Here is a 20,300-nt window from a genome sequence, read left to right as displayed (position 1 = left end):
CCACTACTACTGTCAATGATTAGTCCCATCGTGAGCCCTGGAGCACCTCTAATCCAGCCAGGCTTCTTCAAAAAGAAGTCTGCATGTTGTTTTCACTCCCTGTCTCTTCACTTCCCAAGGCAGCACAGCGCAGCTTTCCCCTCCAGCAGCTCTACTGAATCATCCTGCTGAGTTCACCAAGAGACTCCCGCCTGTGCCTGTCTGATTCAACGGAGCTCTTCAGTCCTTGACCTCTCCTGGGGTTCAGCACTGGTGACCGTTCCTTCCTCAGAACACTCTTTTCCATTGGTTCTGTGACGGTGCTGGCCTGGGCCTGGGCCTGCCTTAGCCCTTCCTTTCCGTCCCACTGTCGTGATGGCCCTCGGCGCCTTTACTCTTCTCCTTCACCAGCACTCCTATCCGGGAGACTTCATCCTCAGCCGCTGTCCCCACAGGGAGGCCTCCTGGTTCTGTTCCTTTCCTTCAGTCTTGTTCCCCAGCTTCAGATCCCCATCTTGAGCTCCTTCTGAATCTCTCTCTAGGTGTCCCCCGCTGAACCCTGAAACTCTGTGTGCTCTAAATGTCTTATGTTATCTTCACCTCAGACCTGCTCTCCTTCTCTTTGCTTACATTATTTTGTTCATGATATCCCACATACCAGTTACCCCCATCAAGAAGCTTCAGAAGCTTCAAGTCAACTTCTTTTCTTGATCTCAGTTCTGTCCAATCTGCCACCATTTGTCTCCGTTTTTTTCCACCTTGCCATCATTGATCCATACTGTTATTAGATGCTATCCCAAAGCACCACAGACTGGGTGGCTTAAACAACAGATTGATCCTGGAGAGTGGAAATCTGAGAATAAGGTGTGGCAAGGTTGGCCTCTCTCATGGGCTTACTGATAACTGCCTTCTCCCTGTGTCTCCACAGGGTCTTCCCTCTGGGTGTGCCTGTGAGATCTTCTCTTCTTCCTGTAAGGACACAGTCATACTGGACTGGGGAATCACCCTAGTGACTTCTGCTTAGTTACCTCGTTAAAAACCTTGTCTCCGAGTACAGTCACCTTCTGAGGAACTGAGGGTTCAAACTTCCACATGGGACTCTGGGGAGACAGTCTCATCTCCTTACTAGCTTATGGCTTACTCTCCTAACTTATTTTCTGCATCCAGGATCATAGTATGTAGGCACTCCAGTATATCCTTCATACCACCATCAAGGAGATTATTCTGACTTCAATATGAGCACATTAGTCTCCCTTAAAATTCTTAAAGGCTTGACATCAGATGCAGTACGGCATCCAGCTTCCTGCCCCTGGCACTCCTTCAGGGTGTACGTGGCCACCTTCCTGTTCACACTGTGACCCAACCATTCTGAGTCACTTAAGTTTTAGGCCTGCACCTCTGTACTTGCAGTTGTGGCTCTCTGTGCCTGGAATTTCTCTAACCCTGCCTCCCTCTGTCTCACCAACTGGAGCTCATTTAAGACTCGACTCAGGGAGTGCATTCTGCAGGAAGTCTTCCTGCTCAGTGACCAGGAGGTAATGCAGCAAATAGCAACAGTACAAATGAAGAGAAAAATGCTAAATTAATACACAAAAAACACCTTTTCCATGATACAATTCAGTTTAAGATTTGGGTAATGTAAATTAAGCTTTTGTTAGGGACTTTTTCTCATTCTGTGAAGCCCTTGAAACTTTTCTTTAAATGGACAGATTTTAGGGCTGGAGGTGTAGTTCAATGGGAGAGTGCTTGACTAGCATGCACAAGGCCCTGGGTTCCATCCTCAGAATCACAAAAATAAATAAATAAATAAATATCCTTTTCATCATCCTTAACCATCAGCTCAGGGCCCATCTCCTGGCATTAAATCACTTCCTATCACCTTCCTAAATCAGGAGCCTTGTCCATAGGACTGCATGGAAGCCAGAGCCCCCCTTCTGCAGTCTCTGTATTTCACCATAGACACATAGCAGCAATGCAGCTTTAAAAAAAAAAAAAAAGAGTACAAATTGTAAGAAATGCAGTACAAATTGTGAACTGTCTGTACATTAGTAGTGACATGGGGAATCTGACAGAGTTGGGGGAAGAGGTGTAAATTGCAGGATAATATCAAGGAAAGGCCAGCATGTTAGTGATGTAGGGGACATGATGGACTTCAAGAAAAGGTATAAATTGCAGGGTAATATACAGGGGAGGTCAGTACATTAGTAACATGGGAAAACTGACCATTTGGGAGAAAAAGGTGCAAATTGTAGGATAATGTAAAGCGGGGCCGCTGTGAAGACGAGCGCTGCTCACACCAGGAAGCCCCGCCGGCCAGACTCACTGGCTTCAGCTTTCAGGATTTTTCCAGTTCTGTCTCACAGCAGATCTTTGTATTTTATAATCATTAAAACAATTTCAAACTAATATTACAGAGCAAAATATTGTTCTTGCTTAATAGCGGAAAAAACTGAGTCAGAAAGATTCTCTCATAACCTCTGAAGGCCCGAACTTTAAATGTCACATGTGTTAACTAATAAGCGCACAAATTTTGGGGAACCCTTGCTGTCTGCAGACACACTTTCCTCCAAAAGGTTATGTAAGTGTGTGTGTGTGTGTGTGTGTGTATGTGTGTGTGTGTGTGTGTGTATGACTCTTGTTTACAAGTTTAAACTAGAATTTAAAATAGTCATATAATTTTTAGAAATTACTTAAGTTTTGAATATAATGAGAACTATGCTCCTCCACCCCCTATTGATTCTACATGCTTGTGGGTGAAGCACTGACTCTCCTTTCTTCCAGCCTCTAGCCTTCCTTCCAGGCCATTTATATAGCAAACAGCCTTGGGAAGACAGATGGTATCTCCTTCCAGAGCAGGAGGTTCACAGACAACTGCTCCAACCATGTCTGGGTTGTTGCTAACCCTCCTCTGGGCAGGAGGACTTGCTCACCAATGTGACGATCAGCCTCAGGCCCACCCATTGAAATAATGTACAAAGATTTGTCCTGGGTGGATAGGCTTAGTTACTGATACTACAGTTTGGATGTGATTTGTCCCCCAAGGGTTCATGTGTTAAGTTTGGTCCCCGGTGTGGTGATGTTAAAAGGTAGCAGGATCTTTTAAGAGTGGGTACCTAGTGTGAGATCATTACCGGCCCCTCCCCTCCACTCTAGTTTCCTGTCTCACTATTTAATTTCTTCCCTCATATATGCTCTCACCATTATGCCATCTGCCATGATGTGACACAGCCAACTGGGCCCTCTTGCCAGAAAGAGTGCCATATTATTTGTACTCTCAGCCTCTGAAACTATGTTATAGTGACAGAAAACAGACTAATACACTGAGCACTTAAAAGGATCCAGATACTCAGGCTGGAGTCGTGGCTCAGCGGTAGAGCACTCGCCTGGCGTGTGGGAGAAACTGGGTTGTATCTTCAACACCACAAAAAATAAATAAATAAAAATAAAGATAATGTGTCCATCTACAACTAAAAAAAATGTTTAAAAAAGGACCCAGGTATTCTAAACTCAGGTTTCCTCTTCTGTGATGCACCCCTTTTTGTGTAGAGCATTTATTCAGGCCCATCTGCATCATCCCATAAGACTGACACATTATGCTTATGCTCTTGCTGCTTGCTGTGCCATAATAAAGCCCTTCATCTCTGATCCAGTAGTCGTGGGCCTTCTGCCTGCGCATGGGAGCCTGTGGCCTTTGGCATCTTACAATAAGGCTTCTTACAAGAAATCCTTCACATTTTTTAAGTTTCTTCAATAAATATGGGATGCTGACCCCCATAACTTTCTGGAAGAAGGATGAAGAAATCATGGTCCTTAACAGGATTTGAGGGAAGTCCATGGGAATTAGTACCAAATATGTTAAACAAACTATATGGCCAACCAGGCAGTCATGATCCTCTGCTTTATTTCTTGATGATGAAGAGGAAATGGGGAGGTGGTTGCAGTAGATTCTCAGACAGTGTCTGGGTCATTGCCAACTCTCCACCAGGCAGGAGGACTTCTTCACCGATATGGCGATCAGCCTCAGGTTCATCCCATTGAAATAGTGTACAAGATTCACCCTGGGTAGATAGAATGTTCTCCCTTTCAGATAACAGTCACTTAGGTGCTCATACTGAGTGGGAATGAAAAGAAACTGGTGATTTCTAGAGCAGAAGCCGGAGGAGCCTTAGAACTTTGGCGGTCCTCAGGATGAGGCTGGGGCATGTGATACATCAGGGAAGAATAGTGACAGCTGCACCTTCTTAGCTCAGCCCCACCTGCACTCTGTCATGCCAATCTTATTTGGAGAAAAAGATCTCAAAATTTTTTTCAGTGTTTAGTTAAACTAAGCAATATACATTTAAAGCTGGAAGAAGACTGCTTTGAAAAGCAAGAGAATAATAAAATCAAAATTACAGAGAACAATTACTTCTGAAGATGAGCTACAGGACTAAGGTCAGGAGGAAACACACAGGTAGTATTGGTAATTTTCTAGTCTTTAAGTTGGGAATGGGCTCATAAGTCTTGCTTTTATTTTCATACTTCATAATGTGCCTATTTGTTACACCTATTTCTTTGTATGTATCAACTATTAGATAATAAATTTTTTGCAGTCATCTTTCTTTATAATTTTATAATTAAAATTACTGAATTGCTATGAAAGAAACATATAACAACTGTTAGATTCTTACATGGATTTTAGTAGAGAGCCCATGGTATCGTCCTTTAAAAACCCTACAATATTCAACAAGAATGTCCCAAACAGAAAAATGGTATATTTATATACTATCACAGGAGAAATACTGGAGATGGTCAGTGTTTTATCTATTTGAATAGTAGATATGTCATGAAATCATTGCAAATAAATTCTCTGGTATTTGCCTAAGCTAAGATTAATTAAAAATTATTTTAGCTGGATGTCTAATTCTACATGCAGGGGATTTTCATCATTTCTGAAAGACTGTAAACACCTACATTTATGATGTGGAGGGGTTGTTACCCAGGAATTTAAGAAATTGGAATAATATTATCTGTAGTCTTCTACCAGCTTCACTGTCCATGGAGAATGAAGTCTATCTTATTTCCTTATTTCCTTTCATAAATACCTTCAAAGGTATTTATGAAGTGTATTTATCCCTAGCTTTCAAATTTGTCTTTATTCAGCTACCAAAATAAACAAACAAATGTGGTTTTTTTTTTATTTTTTTTAAAAAGAGAGAATTTTTATTATAGTTTGGATCTTAAATGTTCCCTAAAGGCCTATGTCTTAAAGGCTTGGTTGACAGCCCTTGAAGGGAATCCTGGTACCCTGGACTTACTTCTCTCTCTCTCTCTCTCTTTCTCTCTCTCTCTGCCTCTGCCTCTGCCTCTGCCTCTGCCTCTGTCTCTCTCTGCCTCTCTGCTTTCTGACTGCCATGAGATGAGCAGCCTCCTCCATCATGTGCTCTCACTATAATGTTCTTGCTGCCACAGGCCCAAAATAACAGGATCAAGCAACCATGGACTGAAACTTATGAAACCATGAGCCATAATAAACCTTTCATCTTTTTAAGTTGATTTTCTCAGGTATTTTGTCACAGTGACAGAAAGCTAACTAATACACATTTTTATCTAGTCAAGAGAGAATGTTTCTTCAAACCTTTCTCAGGTGGTAAAACCAAAGAGAGTTTTGTGCTTTTTATGGCTCCTGAGAATGACTGCAGCTCTTTGATGACAGCTTATCTCAAAAGAAGACCTCTGGTGTCTCTCCAACCCTAATCAGATTGCAGGAGGGTAGCTTGCTGCTTTGGTTTAGCTGACATTGGGAGTTAAGACACTGGATTCTTCATGATGTCTTTTATCTTGCTCTCATCATAAATAATACTAGCTAATATTTGTATCACCTACTGAAGACCCAACACTTTCCATGCTTTGTTTTATTTATTCTTTACAATAACCCTGGGGTGGCTGCTATCAGTGTTCCCATTTCTGTTGGGGAAGCAGTGACTCAGAGGGAGATGAAGTCACTTCTCATAGTCTCTTAACCAGAACACAAACTTGTACTTTGGATTTTATTTATTTTTTCTTGCTACCAGAGATTGAACCCAGGGGCATTTAACCATTAAGCCACATCCCAGCCTTTATTTTTTATTTTAAGACATGGTCTCACTAAGTTGCTCAGGGCCTCACTAAGTTTCTGAGGCTGGCTTTAAACTTGTAATCCTCCTGCCTCAGCCTTCTGAGCTGCTGGGATTACAGGCATGTGCCACTGTACCTGGCTGAATCTGTGGATTCTAAACAGTTCTAGACATTTAATTCTAGTAGTATAATATGAATGTGTAGAATTTTCTTTTTCTTTATTTCTTAGCCTTGTGAAAATCAGAATGCTCACAGTTGTGATCACAAGTTACATAGTACAGACAGGTCGGGTAAGCTCTGACCTCCAGGCAGGAGGGAAGACTGCATTTGTGGTTGTTGAGATCTTTCTGTTTACCACCACCACCACCCCGCCCCGGCCTTTAAAAATATATTCCAAACTTTTTCTTCCAAATTGTATTGTCACTATCTGATGGTTAGTATTTTGGATAAGCTGGATGTAACCTAACATATGATGGAGAAGGAACAAGCATGTTAGAGAGGCTTTTATTTTGTCAGCCATAGTCATGTTCCTTTAACACACAGTGGAGGGAGAGCTAGTATGCACATAGTTGTATCTGTAAGCAAACAGGCAGGGTTTGCACATGGTGTTGGTGTCTGGTATGCTCAGGAAAGGTATGAATGTCATTTTTCTCCTGATTGATAGTTGGTCCCTGTGAAGGAAATCAGTTACTTAATGTGAAATGGCCTTCAAAGGTATTTATGAAGTGTATTTATCCCTAGCTTTCAAATTTGTCTTTATTCAGCTACCAAAATAAACAAACAAATGTGGTTGTTTTAAATTTTTTTTAAAAAGAGAGAATTTTTAATATTTATTTTTTTTAGTTCTTGGCAGATACAACATCTTTGTATGTGGTGCTGAGGATTGAACCCAGGACGCACGCATGCCAGGCGAGCGCGATACCGCTTGAGCCACATCCCCAGCCCACAAACAAATGTTTTAATGTGACTTTCAGAGCACTTAGAACAAAACCGCAGTGTTTAATAGCAGGGTGACCCTCCCCCAGGACACCAACAGCCGCATGAGTATCATCTCATTCGGGCTTAGAGACCTGGGACCCCAGTTACAATGTTTACAGGGGAGTCTTTTACAGAAAAAAAAAAATTGCTGATTAACTACAGGAGTTTTTTTTTTATCTTGATGTGTATTTATAAATGCCTTATTTTGGTGGGGTTTGATAGCAAGTCAAAATGCCTTTCCTTTTAGTAGCAATGTTTTTGTAACCTTACAAACTTTTTCTAGGAATCACACTGTCCTGTATATAATAAAAGTTGAAATATAGTGCATAATTTGAAATCTTGGTCACTCTAGCTTGCATACTGTGTCAGGGTCTGTGCGGATGATCATAAGAGACCTTTCTTTTAGTCCTTCTACTCTTGCTAGGATTTCCCTTCAGGGACCACATTTTTTGCTTTGTTGATCAGATTGCACACTGTTGATCTGTCAGCTAAAGAGGTGTTTCTTGATGTGTTATATACACAATGGAGTTTTATTCATCATAAGCAAAATGGAATTATGTCATTTACAAGAAAATGGGTGGAACTTGAAAACATTATGTTAAATGAAATAAGCCAAACTCAGAAGGTCAAGGGTCATGTTTTCTCTCATATGTGGACACTCGCTAGAGGGGAAAAAGAAAGGCACAGGGGCTGGTGGGCATGGGGGTCTCATGAAAATTGAGGGGAGATCAGTAAAGTAGAGGAAAGGGATTGGGGAGGGAGGAGGGGAGGAAAAGGGGAAGTGCTGGGGAGTGATGTTGACCAAGTGATATCGTTGTATTGTGTGCCTGCGTGAATAGGTAGCAACAAATCCCAGCATCATGCACAACCACAGTGCACCGATAAAAATGTGGAAAAAACATGTCTTTATCGCACATTTATTAGGAACTCACTCAGGTCTTTCCCTTCAGCAGAAACAAAGGAAGCATGGTCCCCAGTTAGGAGTCGATTGGTTTCCATGTGTTTTGGGAGATTGACTCTAGAATCTGGGATGTAATGTCCAAGAATGTCATAAGTGACATGTAGCTTCCAGGTTAAGCTCTAGTGTGGTTTACTCATAACCGACTGCCTGTGGCCCCTGTTAGTGTTAAAGTAGAGAAGGAAAGGGGTCAGGGAGCCTTTCCTCTGCCTTCCTAAGCTCCAAGCTCAACCTTTCTTAAGTGTCCTTGTGAAGCACCACTCCAAAATCACCAGCAGCTTCTCTTCTTCCCCAGCCTGTCAAAACTCTTTCCTTGGTTTAGCTGGTCTTAGGTGTTAGTAGGGAAAAATCTTGATTTACGTAATTCATAATAATGTGCATAACTGATAGTTCCTTAATCCTCTCAGAGACATGTGCATTATTTTAAAAATACTTATTAAATGTTTATTAAGTCAAGCAAGTATAGATTATTCAGCCTGCAGATTAAGGAGAAATCAAAGAATAAGGCCAGGCCAGGCAAGAGATGTTGGGCTGTGGAGCCACCCTGCAGGCACCACAGCACTGGGTGGACTTTGTTCCCTTGGGATAGCTCCCCAAGCCAGGCCTGCTTTTTTTTTTTTTTTTTTTTTTTAATCACTTTTTTCCTTTTACTGTTCATACACTTACCGGTTTTGGAAAAGGCCACCTGTTAACATGGTGGTAGCAGTGATGGAAGCTTTCTTGATGGAGGTGAGTTTGGGGAAGGGCTAGGGTGTTGGCTGTCATCAAGGCCCAATTTTAGGTTGAGTTCCATATATGCCAGGTAATAATTAGGTTAGAAGCTGCTGTTGTGAGGCCTGGACGCTGACCTTAAAAAGGAGACAAGGGGAGAGAGCCTGGGAATCGTGGAATTGTTCGGAATGTCAGACCCCAGATCTGGTGATGAAGGTAGACCTGGTTTCTGGCTTCGTCAGAGGTTTAGAGTCTGGTTAGGAAAATAGACCTGAAGTAGAGAATTATACTCAGAACTAGGTCATTTTAAATTTCTCCACCTGCCGTCCTAGAAGAGCAAAGTTGTCATGACTAATCACAACCAGAGGCCCTGATGGAGCTGAAGAAGGGGACTTCTCTGAGGAAGCCATATTTCAGCAGAGACCTGGAGACCGAGTCAGGGACAAACAAGTGACCAGGGTGGGAAGGCCAGAGCTGGGGGGCATGGAAGATAGTGTGTGTGGCCCCAGGGAAGGAACCTTCTTGGTGCCTTTGAGGAATTGCTGAGGAGACCTGAACAGCAGCGCTGTAGGTGTGGGAGGGAAGCCCAGAGCAGGCCCAGAGACAGCTTCATCCTGCAGGCCTCGTGGCCACATGGAAGGTTTAGAAAAGGGAAACCCATTAGTGAGAGCAATTAAGGTCTGATGGGGAAAGCAGAAGAGACTGTTGTCACACAGTGACACTTGAGGGTGCCTGGCAAGGTCCCTGTCCCAAATAGCTTTCTGATTATCTCTGATAATATGTCTAAAATCCTATGATTGAAAGCTTCATCTCTTTTACAACTCAGGTGTCCTAACAGCCAGGCTAACTTAGGAAAAAAACACAGCATGAGGAACATTTTTGAAAGCCTTTCTATTCAAATAAAGTTCATTTTCCTTTTCTTCATGGCATTTTCCCCCTCAGATGCCTAGGGCTCATATGTCAGTCTCTAAATAACACCTGATTTTAAGAAAGACTCTGCCGGATATGACTTAGGTGAACTTCATGAATCAATTTTGAACTACTCAGTTGCTTTCTCACAGAATGTAACTCCAGTTGCCTTAAGTGATAAAAGGAATTTGTTGACTCTCAAAATTGAATCATCCAAAGTGGGGACTGGCTTTGAATATAATTCCAGTGGCCTCTGACTCCACGTCTCTGGTTTTCTTTGAGCCTTGCCCTTGCGCTGTGTCAGCTGTGATCGGGGGCTGACTCCCCTCAGGGCTGTCACACTGACCACCACAGGCCTCACACCCACACCCTCACAACCTGAGCTGAGAGCGTGCTCTGTTCAGCAGGCTCAGAAGTCCTGGCCTGGTCTCTGATGCTGTGTGTGGACACCTCTGAGCCAATGATCAGGGCCTGACAATCTGAGAGGGGTCACTAAGGACAGGGTGGGTGGCATCTTGCTGACGGGCAGAGCACATCTCTGGAGCTTCAGGTGGGATCCTTCCTGCCTGCATCACAGGGATCCTGGAGGCCCCAGATGGGGGCAGGGCCCAGTGGGTCCTAGGAAACTAATACAGAGGATTTGTAGTTTAAGCCTTATGTCTGTTTGTATAATGTTAAAGAAAATCAGATGGATAGTGGGGCTGTTCAAGAGTCATCAAAACATGCCCTCCCTGCACCAGCCTTGCCCTCGACATTCATTCTGATAGTTGCTTATTTGCCAGTCTGATTTTGTTATCCAGTTATTCCATCTCTGACACACTCTTGTGTCAAAAGGAGGACATTTAGACCTGTGAGTCTGGGACATTTAGAAGAGGCTAGGTGGTTAGGGTATACAGTGGAATTCAATAAAGATGTAGATCCTCTTTGTTAGGACAATTTTGCATTATTTAGAATTAGTTATTAAAAAAAATTAAGCTATTTTCCATTAGATGTATTAGAGTAATTTTTAGAAACTGGAATTTAGCAGAAGGGAGAAGAAGGTGCAAATAAAGATTATTGGTTAATAAAAGGTTTGATGATCTTTTGTTCTCTATGTATCTAAGTTTAAAGACATCTTAAAATAAAAAAAAATGAATTTTACAGTTTTTAAAATGGGGTAGTTTTATTTCTCAGTTTTTACTTGTCTAAATAATACAAGGCTGTATTGAGTTCTTTAGAATTATTTACCAATCAGGCAAAATATATAGCATTTAGAAATTTTAATCCTAGGTCCTTTCTTTTCAACCAGCCATATTCATTAATATTCACAGAAATACTCACATAAACATGAGCATATGCGTCCTCATCAACAAACATTTATCACGTGCCAGGGTGCTTTCCAGTTGCTGGGGATACGGAGGAATAGAAGGCATACTTCCTTTCCTCAGGGAACAGTGTATGATCTGTTTGGGAAGAAAAGCAAACACATGGAAAATAAATAGTAGCGGGTTATTCACTGCCTCGTGCTGGTAGGCGAGACGATGTAAAGGGAGCAGGTGCTGGGGCGAGGGTGAGGCCCACGGAGGCCAGGGAGGCTCTGGTGTTAGCCAGAGGAGAGCAGCCAGGCCGTCCAGCAAGTTTGCTTGTGCAGTCGCTTTTTTTCTGTTTCCCACAAGCTTATTACTAAAGCATATTGCTTGATTCCAAGATCGTCATTATTGTACAATATTTCCTGTAGGAAAATGACCATATAGATCACTTCTGACCACTTGTGTGTTTTCCACATTTCTGTAATGGTTCCCTGTTATTCTCTCTGAAATGTTTTATGATGATAAGTACAATTACAAATTTCTTTTCTAACGTTGAAAAAAGTATTGCCAAAACAAATTAGGAAATAAAAGTATGAGCTGTTGCATTTCTTATGAAGTAAATGTCGGGACAGTTTATCTATAGGTGCTGAAAGTTGTCTCATTCACACAGTTCCTCTTTCGTAGAACCTTAATAGATCCAGGGCTGTTGCTTCCCACTGTGTTGGCTTGCTTACTCTGACTTTAGAATGTCACAAAACCAAATATGACTATGATCAAGATGACTGGCAGACTTTTTTTCCTAATACTTTTATTTTTATTTATTTATTTATTTGTTTGTTTGTTTGTTTGTTTTTATGTGGTGCTGAGGATCGAACCCAGTGTCTTACATGTGCTAGGCAAGTGCTCTACCACTGAGCAACAACCCCAGCCCTAGATGGTAAACTTCTTAGCTGGCTTTATTTAACATTAAATAAATTTTTGGATTATTAGTTTGATCAATTTAGGATTAAACTTAACTTTTTTCATTCTATGTTTTTTCTTCCTTTTTGGTTATTTCTTGTCCTTTACTTTTCATTTTTTTCCCCACCAGGTCTGTGAGCCCCCCCATGTTTGGCTCTGAATTCCTTTTGGACAGGGATCATGAATCTCTGGAGCTTCAGACAGTGCCTAGCACATGGAAGATGCTCAGTAAATGCTCAGCAAATGAATGAAAATGTTTCATACACACATAGAAAGAAATAATTCAGAGGAAATTAGATAGAAGTACATAAGAATGATTAATTTGCACATGTCATTTCACAGGTATTAGACTTTGCTTGTGAAGGGAAAAGTCATGCCAGGTGAGGGGCACTGGGACTAGATTCAGCAAGTAGGCACTGATTCTGGGGCAAGGAAGTGATCTTATAGCAACTTCCTGCAGGTTTTCCCTAGCCAGGAGCCAACCTTGGTGCAAAAGAGGGGAGATTTTCAGCCCAGCAAGGTATTCTTGAGTATCCATTATTTAATAAGACAGACCTGTTATATGTGACACATTAACACATTCGATGATGTGGGTGTTCAAATTTTAAAAGATCTTTGGGTTCCTCTTCTGCATAATTAAGTTCTTTTCAGAACCACTTTCATGTTATAGATTCTGAGTGTGTGTTTCCATTAGTCAAACACAGTTAAAATCTGGTCATGATTACTAGCTTTTCAAAGCCTTCCTTCATTTCCCAGCAGGCAGCTTCCTGTCAGAATTCATTTCCCATTTGGAAAATATCTCTCTGACCCACGGTTTTCTGGACACAATTCATCCTTCACATATTTGAGTCTTCCTGTTGTCATCAATCCTTAGTTTCTCAGATGCCAAAAGACCCCTTATCAGAGTGATAAGATCTATCTAGAGTATTAGAGGAGAGAAAACTGACAAGAATGTTTAAAGGATTTTGTTCCAGTGATTTTTCTATTTTAAACAACAATGCTTTTCATATCTGTTTCTATTATTACTATTTAAGAAATCAAAGTAATAACTGTTACAGTTGAAATAAAATGTGCTTTCTGTTTTCCCTCAGTCTTTATATAATTAAAATTAAACTCTGGCAGAGCTGCAGTATAATTCATTTCCATTTAGCAAACATTTACTGAGATCTTTTTGCTGACCTCTTATTACTCTGGTCTCCCTAGAGACTGTGACCAGATGTGACAGCCGAGGAAGTTAAAATTCACTGTGGAAGGGGATTAGGTGGGGGAAGGCATCATTCAAGAAAGAATTTCACGTCAGCTCTTGGGGAAGGTGTTACACTTGGTTTGTGAAAGGAAGAGTCATCCCAGGCAAGAGCTGATCCCCAGGAAGCCATTGTAACTGACCAAGTTCTAACGGTAAGGTCTTGTTTCTAGGGTAATGGAGATGGACACATCCTAGGCATGATAACACGGAAAGACTCAGGCGTCCTGTAGAGCTGATTAAATATTGGGAAGGAACGTTAAGAGAACTGTCCGGGTTAGTCACAGGGATGGGGTGTTTAGGTGAGTTGGAGAATCATGGTGCCCTGTTAGTGTAAAGGGGTGGTTAGAAAGAGAAGGGCAATGGCTGCGGGTAGGAGGGAGCCCAGACACAGAATGGTCAAAGGAGAGCCAGGAACCTACAGTTTCATGGAAACATTGGAAAATCAAGGTTTTGCGGTGGCAGGCAGAATAGAGAAGTCAAGAAATAGAAGTCTGAGTAGTTTTGTGAAAGAGAAATATAAAATGTTGACCTCTGAGGAATTCAGAACAGTGGTAGAAGTCGTCACCAGATGACCAAGACCCTGAAAAGGGAGAAGAGTTTATGCCATTGCTGGAACTGTATCCCAGGTGCTCAGTCACTTCAAGTAATAAACCCCTTTGAAGGAAATCCACTCCTCAACTGACTAGTGTTAGGTAACAACGTGCCAGTATATCATTAATACCTGTAGATTTAAAATGTACTTATTTCTCCATTGTAGCCCAAAAACATTATTTTTACAAACCATTTGGAAATAACATTTTGATGTTCTTTGATTCTACTCTTTTGAAATTTCACTTATCCCTCTCTGAGATTTATTTCTAGGTCATTGATTCCCAAACTAGTATTTTCTCTAGCTTATTTTAATGCTGCCAGAGTTTCAATTCAAACATTTTCCAACAGTAGCAACTGAAATAGCTTCAGAGACATTTTCTGTTTTTCACATCTACCTTACTTTTTCTTGGTTGATTATATCTTTTCAAAAAGTCCCAGATTGATGGTACCTGAGATAGCAGCCTGTAGTTGACAACACTAGCTTTTAAGAATTGATTAAGAAATATACTTTGGGGCTGGGGATGTGGCTCAAGCTGTAGCGCGCTTGCCTGGCATGTGTGCGGCCCGGGTTCGATCCTCAGCACCACATACAAACAAAGATGTTGTGTCTGCCGAAAACTAAAATAAATAAATAAATATTAAAAAAAAAAGAAAAAGAAAAAGAAATATACTTTGGCCTTGTCCTGGTTCCTGAAGACATCTTTCAGCCCTGAAAGGTGCCAAACAAGGAAAAAGTCCATTAGGACTGGATTCGTAAGACCTGGGTTCTGTTCTCTTCTCCTATGTGACTTTGGGGAGGTCAATTTCTAGAATTTCTCAGCTGTGAAGTGAAAGGAGTATATTAAAGGGTCATTAGGTCTCTTTCAAATAATAATTTTTAAAATGTCCAGAATCCATGTCTGTACTGTTATTCTTTCATTTATTAATCAAATCTACCACGTGGTCCAGTTCCACATGAGAAGATGTGACCAGGCTGTTCCTCAGGCCCTGTCTCTGCCTGCTCCCTGGAGGTGCTCCGTCCACTGCCCATGATGGGACATCCTTGCCTCTCCCCTCACTGGCTGATGGTCTGTCTTTCTAACCTTACCTATATTTTGGCACAGCTGGTATCCTCAGCACCTACCACTCCACTACAGATCAAGTGCTTAGGAAATATTTGAGGATAGAGTAAATGGGTTGTATTGTTATTATTGTCCACCTTGGTGGCTCTCCACACTGACTGAGCATCAGAATCAGTTATGAGTTTAGCAACAGCTGGTATTTGAGTTCCTAGAAATGGGCCTATGTATCCATATTTTAAAATATACCTACAAGTCATACTCATATGAAAAGCACTGGTTTACTCTCTGTGAGTTCCTTAAGGTCATAGAATAACGTTTCTGTCATTTTGGTTTCTGGCCCTATGGTGATTTCTGGCAGATGTTAGATATATAGAAAATGAGAGTAAGTGACTTTTAACTTTTGAGAAAAATAATAAATTATAACTGAGAATAAAAGTCCCTTTCTTCTGTTAGCAGATATAACACTGTGGTCCTTTAAAGACTAATCCAAGCGGATTATAGGAAATTATGTTTCCCAACCAATAAAATACTTAAGTGCCCAAACCACCAGTTCTGATAAAATTCAAGACTCTTTTTTAATCTAACAATTAGGGCTAGAACTACTTTGCTTTTTTGTTCAAGTTTTACAATTTTGTGGGAAGTTGCTTGTTTTCATTATATCACCTTACCATTGACCTTGTTTCATGTTGTTTCTCAAGAAGTCACAGTGCTGGAGAGGGATATATTATATTGTTATCTTATCTGCATATGCTAATATGTAACAACAGATCCCACCATTATGTACAACTATAATGCACTGATTAAAAAAACTTTAAAAAAAGTCACAGCCCATCTCTCATTTTCACTCATATAATTCCAGTATTTAAAGCTCTGGTTTCTTTCTTTGAGGTGGTATGCAAAGTGGTAGAATAAAGTAGAACAAACATTGGCTCTCTGTGTAGTGTCTAGCCCACAGTTGTGCATATTGTATTTCTATGCTCCAGAGGAAGAAATTAAGAGAACTGGTTTTTTTTTGTTTGTTTGTTTTTAAGAAAATTATGCTCTCTAGAATACAAAACCCTTGTCATTGATGCCCTGTTGGCCTGTTGTGGTTTGGATGTGAGGTGTCCCTTGGAAGCTCATGTGTGAAACAAGAAAAGGTTTAGAGGAGAAATGATTGGGTTATGAGAGCCTTAACCTGATCAGTGAATTAAACTCCTTAGGGATTCACTAAGTGGTAACTGAAGGCAGGTAGGGTGTGGCTGGAGGAGGTGGGCATTGGGGCACGGCTTTGGGGTATATATTTGTATTTGGCAAGTGGAGACCTCTTTCTCTGTGCTTCCTGATCATCGTGTGAGCTGCTTCCGTCTGCTACACTCTTTTGCCATGAAGTTCTACCTCATCTGGAGCACCGAAGACTGGAGCCAACTATCTATGGACTGAGACCTCTGAAACCGGGAGCCCCTAAGTAAACTTTCCCTTCATTACAGTTGTTCTGGTTTGGTCCTTTAGTCATAGCAGCGAAAAAGCTAAAACATCCTGTGTCTTAGTAATCTATTACTGGGGAAAAATGACCCTGACACTTAGCTGATTAAAACAATAAGCATTTAGTATCTCACTGTATTGGGGCTCGGGGATCTGGGAGTGGTGAGCGGGTGATCCTGGTTACTGTCCTCTCATGAGGTTGCACTCGGGCATTGGTCACTGGAAGGCTTGGCCAGGACTAGCGGATTCGTTCCCAAGGTGGCTTACCCAGAGGCCTGGCAAGTTGTGCTTGTTGTTTATCAATCACCTGGCGCTCCTGTGAGGAATGCTGAGTGTCTTCATGACATGCCAGATGGCTTCTCCCAAAGCAGGTGGTCCAGGAGGAAGGGGGCCTAGAGGAAGCCCCAGGCCCAGATTTAAGGTGATGGCCATTTGGCTTCCTCTTGAAGGGACATCAAAGAATTTACAGACATATTTAAAAACTTCCACAGTCTCTACTGTAAAACACTGTTCGCCACCTCAGATGTTTTGTCCAGGATCTGAAAGCATCTGTGATCTGAGTCGTTCGTTTAGTGTCGTATTCATGAATAGAAGTCTGGTATCAGAATTCTGGTTTCCACGTTACTATTTCTAGTATCTACTTCCTCTTTATTCTCTTGTATCAGATAATGAGGGACAGTGGTAAAAAACATGAAGTGTTAGAATCAAAAGATGTCATTTTCTCTCTGCCTTCCAGACTACCAACTTTTCCTGTTTAGACCACAATTCAGAACTTATCCTCTCTGAGAAATCTTCTTAATGAAGGTGTTAGAAAACTTAATAAACCTGCCCAGTTTCCAGAGAAGCCCATGAGCGTCAGTGGCATAGCTAGCGTGTATGATGAGAAGAGCAGGAGCAGGGGCCAGAGGTGACCAACTGCGGAGGAAGAGCTTCTCCAAAAACAGAACTGGTGACCATCGGGTGTTTTGTTGTCAATATAAAATATGAACTTTCAGAAAGACAAGAAAAAGAGCAGCTCACTAACTGCTATCAGCCCAAATGGAGGTGGGACAGTTTAAAAACCAACCAAAATGTATTAAGTGAGCAAGGCATCAGGGATTTGTGTTTTTACATAATATCTCATTCCGGTTTCAATTTTTTCCTCTCTAGTCTAATCAGCCTTTACTGATTCAAGCATCTTAGCTATAGCACGCACTTTGCCATGTTGTTATAGTCTTTGGCCTGGGTCTGTGAGCCCCACAAGACTGGCAGAGCCCCACAAGCAGAGCTATGACCTGTATCTTTGAATTCCAGGTGCCCAAGATAACACCTTGCCCTTAGTTGATCTCCATTGTTGATGACTTTAAGGAGTCCATAGGTAAATACCACATCATCTTTTTCTTTTACTAACACTCAGAGGATGGGGTATCTTGGCTGTAACCCTGCAATTAGTAAGTGGCAGGTTTTAGCTCCAAAGCCAGGCCTGTATTTGCTGCTTCAACTCAGATGCTGTCAGGAAGATGAGGAGGGAAATGTTGGATGTCCAAGTGGCATCCTTGCAGACCTCAGCTGGGAGAAATTATTTAGGAGGATTTTTTTACCCAGAATGAATCACTGATGTTTAAGAGACTACTGGAAGGAAGTCTTTCGGTTTGATAAAAGGGTCTTGAAAGTTGGCTGTCCTTCATAAACCAGATATCTGAGAGATTAATATCCAGAACTCATAAAAATCTGACAACTCAATAGTAGAAAAACACCCAATTTTAAAATGGGCAAAGGACCTGAATAGATATTTCTCCAAAAAGGACATGAAAATGGCCAACAGGTATAAGAAAATATGCCTGACATCATTAATTACCAGGGAAACACAAATCAAAACCACTGTGAGATACCACCTCACCCTACTAGGATGGCTGTTAGGCAAAAAAATCAAAAGAGCAAGTGTTGTGAGAATGTGGAGGAAAGGGAACTGCTGTGCACTGTCGGTGGGAATGTAGGTTGGTGCTGCTGTGGAAAACACTGTGGCAGTTTCTAAAGAAATTAAAAATGTGGCACATACCCAGAGGTTAAGACCATTCCTCATGAAGATAAAGCACCCTCGTGTCCACTGCAGCATTGCTCACACTCCCGTTCCCCTCTGGAAACAGCCTCCATGTCCACTGATGGGCAAATGAGTGAGTGAGCTGTGGTGTGTGTGCTCACTGTGGAGCACGAGTCAGCCTTGAGACCTAGGGAGACCCAGCCTGTGCCACAACGTGGATGAGCCTGGAGGACACGGCACCAGGTGAAGTGAGCCAGTCACCTGATTTCACTTACACCGAAACTTTTAAAAATCCAAAATGTCAGATATGCAGAGAGAATAAAACAGTGGTTACCAGAAATTTCATGGGATTGGGTGAGGATGTGGGGAAGTGGGAGATGTATTCAAAGGGTAGAAAGCAGCAGATGTGAAGGATGAGCAGGCCTAGAAGTCTAAAGAACACCCGAGGACTGCAGGCAGTGAAATCGTGCGGTGTTTGGGATGTCTGCTAAATGAGTAGATTGTTAGGTGTTCTTGTTAGAAAATTTAAAAATGGGTAAGTGAGATGATGGATATGTTAATTTGCTTCATTGTGGTAAAGCCATTTTACTATGCATGTGAATTCCATGACATTATGTTATACACCTTGAGTATATAGAATAGAATTTATTTTTTAAAAACTACAAAAGAATTTTTGGTGCTACTTTTTTTTTTTTTTTTTAGAGAGAGAGAGAGAGAGAATTTTTAATATTTATTTTTTAGTTTTCGGCAGACACAACATCTTTGTTTGTATGTGGTGTGCTGAGGATCGAACCCGGGCCGCATGCATGCCTGGCGAGTGCGCGACCTCTTGAGCCACATCCCCAGCGCCTTGGTGCTTCCTTATGTTTTCCATTCTCGAAACTTTATGTGAAAAATTCCTCACACCTAAAATATTAAGGGAAAGACCTCCTTTTCTTCCTGATTTTTCCAGGGATTCTACCCTGATTGATGTAGGAATTGAACATGGTGTTTAAATAGGAAGTTGGAATTCAGCAAATGAGATTGTGTGTCAGACCCCCTGCCCAAACTACTGAGACCCCTGGTCACATTTAAGAGGCCTTATTTTTCAAAAGTCTAGGCCCCAAACGAAGGTATAGTGAAAGAGCAGGTGCATTCAAATGAAGTTTCATACCTGTTCCACAGTACTGTGGTGACAGGAAGCACAGTGGAGTGACATGGAGGCGTTCAGGATGGCCCCTCTGGCTCTGGTCTGTGTGTCTGAGCTAGTGGTGGCTCCATTCAGTATGACATGGTGCCCTAGAGGACAGCCAGTGTGGGGTTTGTAACCATGTCAATTTGGGGGCATGTATTTAAGTCTCAGGTGTCTGTGGGACAGACAAGGCAGGCATTCTGTCTAGCAGTGGGCATCTAGAATCAGAGTGTTCCTTGAAAGAAGAGCTGCCTGGGATATCTGGAGAGAGCCTGGGTCTCAGGCATGTGTTTGATGATGTCAGTTCTTGGATTGTTGGTCCAGGAAAGAGCTGGACAGTGCAGGCAGCCTTTCCTGGTCACACACTGCTCTGTCGGGAATCTTGGCTGCCAGCTTTACCTCTCCACATCCTGGCTAAGGAGGGAGCAATGAGCGCTCTTGGTAGTGGACATGGAAGAAAGTTACCACGCTGGTCTGCAGGATGAGGGCCTTCTCTCTGCCGGAGGTTCCCTGGGCTTTTCTACAGAACTCAATTCTACTCATGATTTGGCAATCATAATGTCTGCTTTTAAAAAATGGTTTTATCTGTTTTGAAATGTCATTCATATTTCTTTTTAGTAGGCAACCACAGATTCATGCTTTATTTTTTTGGAAAATATTTCTAATAAAACTATACCTTGATTTTTCCATATGGTCATTGCTACAGATTGTGGTAATGAGACCCCCTTGATTAGTCACATGATATATATGATAGATATATATCATATATATATGACATATCATATATATATACATATATATATATATATATATATATATATATATATACATATATATATGTCATATATATACACACACACACACACA

At 41.5% G+C, this 20,300-nt stretch overlaps 1 protein-coding gene across 4 annotated transcripts in view; it reads left to right on the top strand.

Annotated features, from left to right (window-relative positions):
• Nucleotides 1–20,300, top strand: part of Efcab11 (EF-hand calcium binding domain 11) — a 156,905-nt gene that overhangs the window by 83,052 nt on the left and 53,553 nt on the right. Inside the window, exon 6 of one of the 4 annotated variants that reach the window (XM_048799164.1) lies at nt 12,011–13,003. The exons of the other annotated variants lie outside the window; for them this stretch is intronic. Within the exon in view, the coding sequence (XP_048655121.1) occupies nt 12,011–12,131 (121 nt within the window). The 3' untranslated portion in view covers nt 12,132–13,003. Of the gene's footprint in view, nt 1–12,010; nt 13,004–20,300 lie in introns of those variants that run through there. 4 annotated transcript variants of the gene reach the window in all.

This window comes from Marmota marmota, unplaced genomic scaffold, assembly GCF_001458135.2.
Source record: "Marmota marmota marmota unplaced genomic scaffold, marMar, whole genome shotgun sequence".
NCBI classification, from domain to species: Eukaryota; Metazoa; Chordata; class Mammalia; order Rodentia; family Sciuridae; genus Marmota; species Marmota marmota.
The sequence above is the reverse complement of the archived record's forward strand: the minus strand, read 5'-3'. Positions and strand labels throughout refer to the sequence as shown.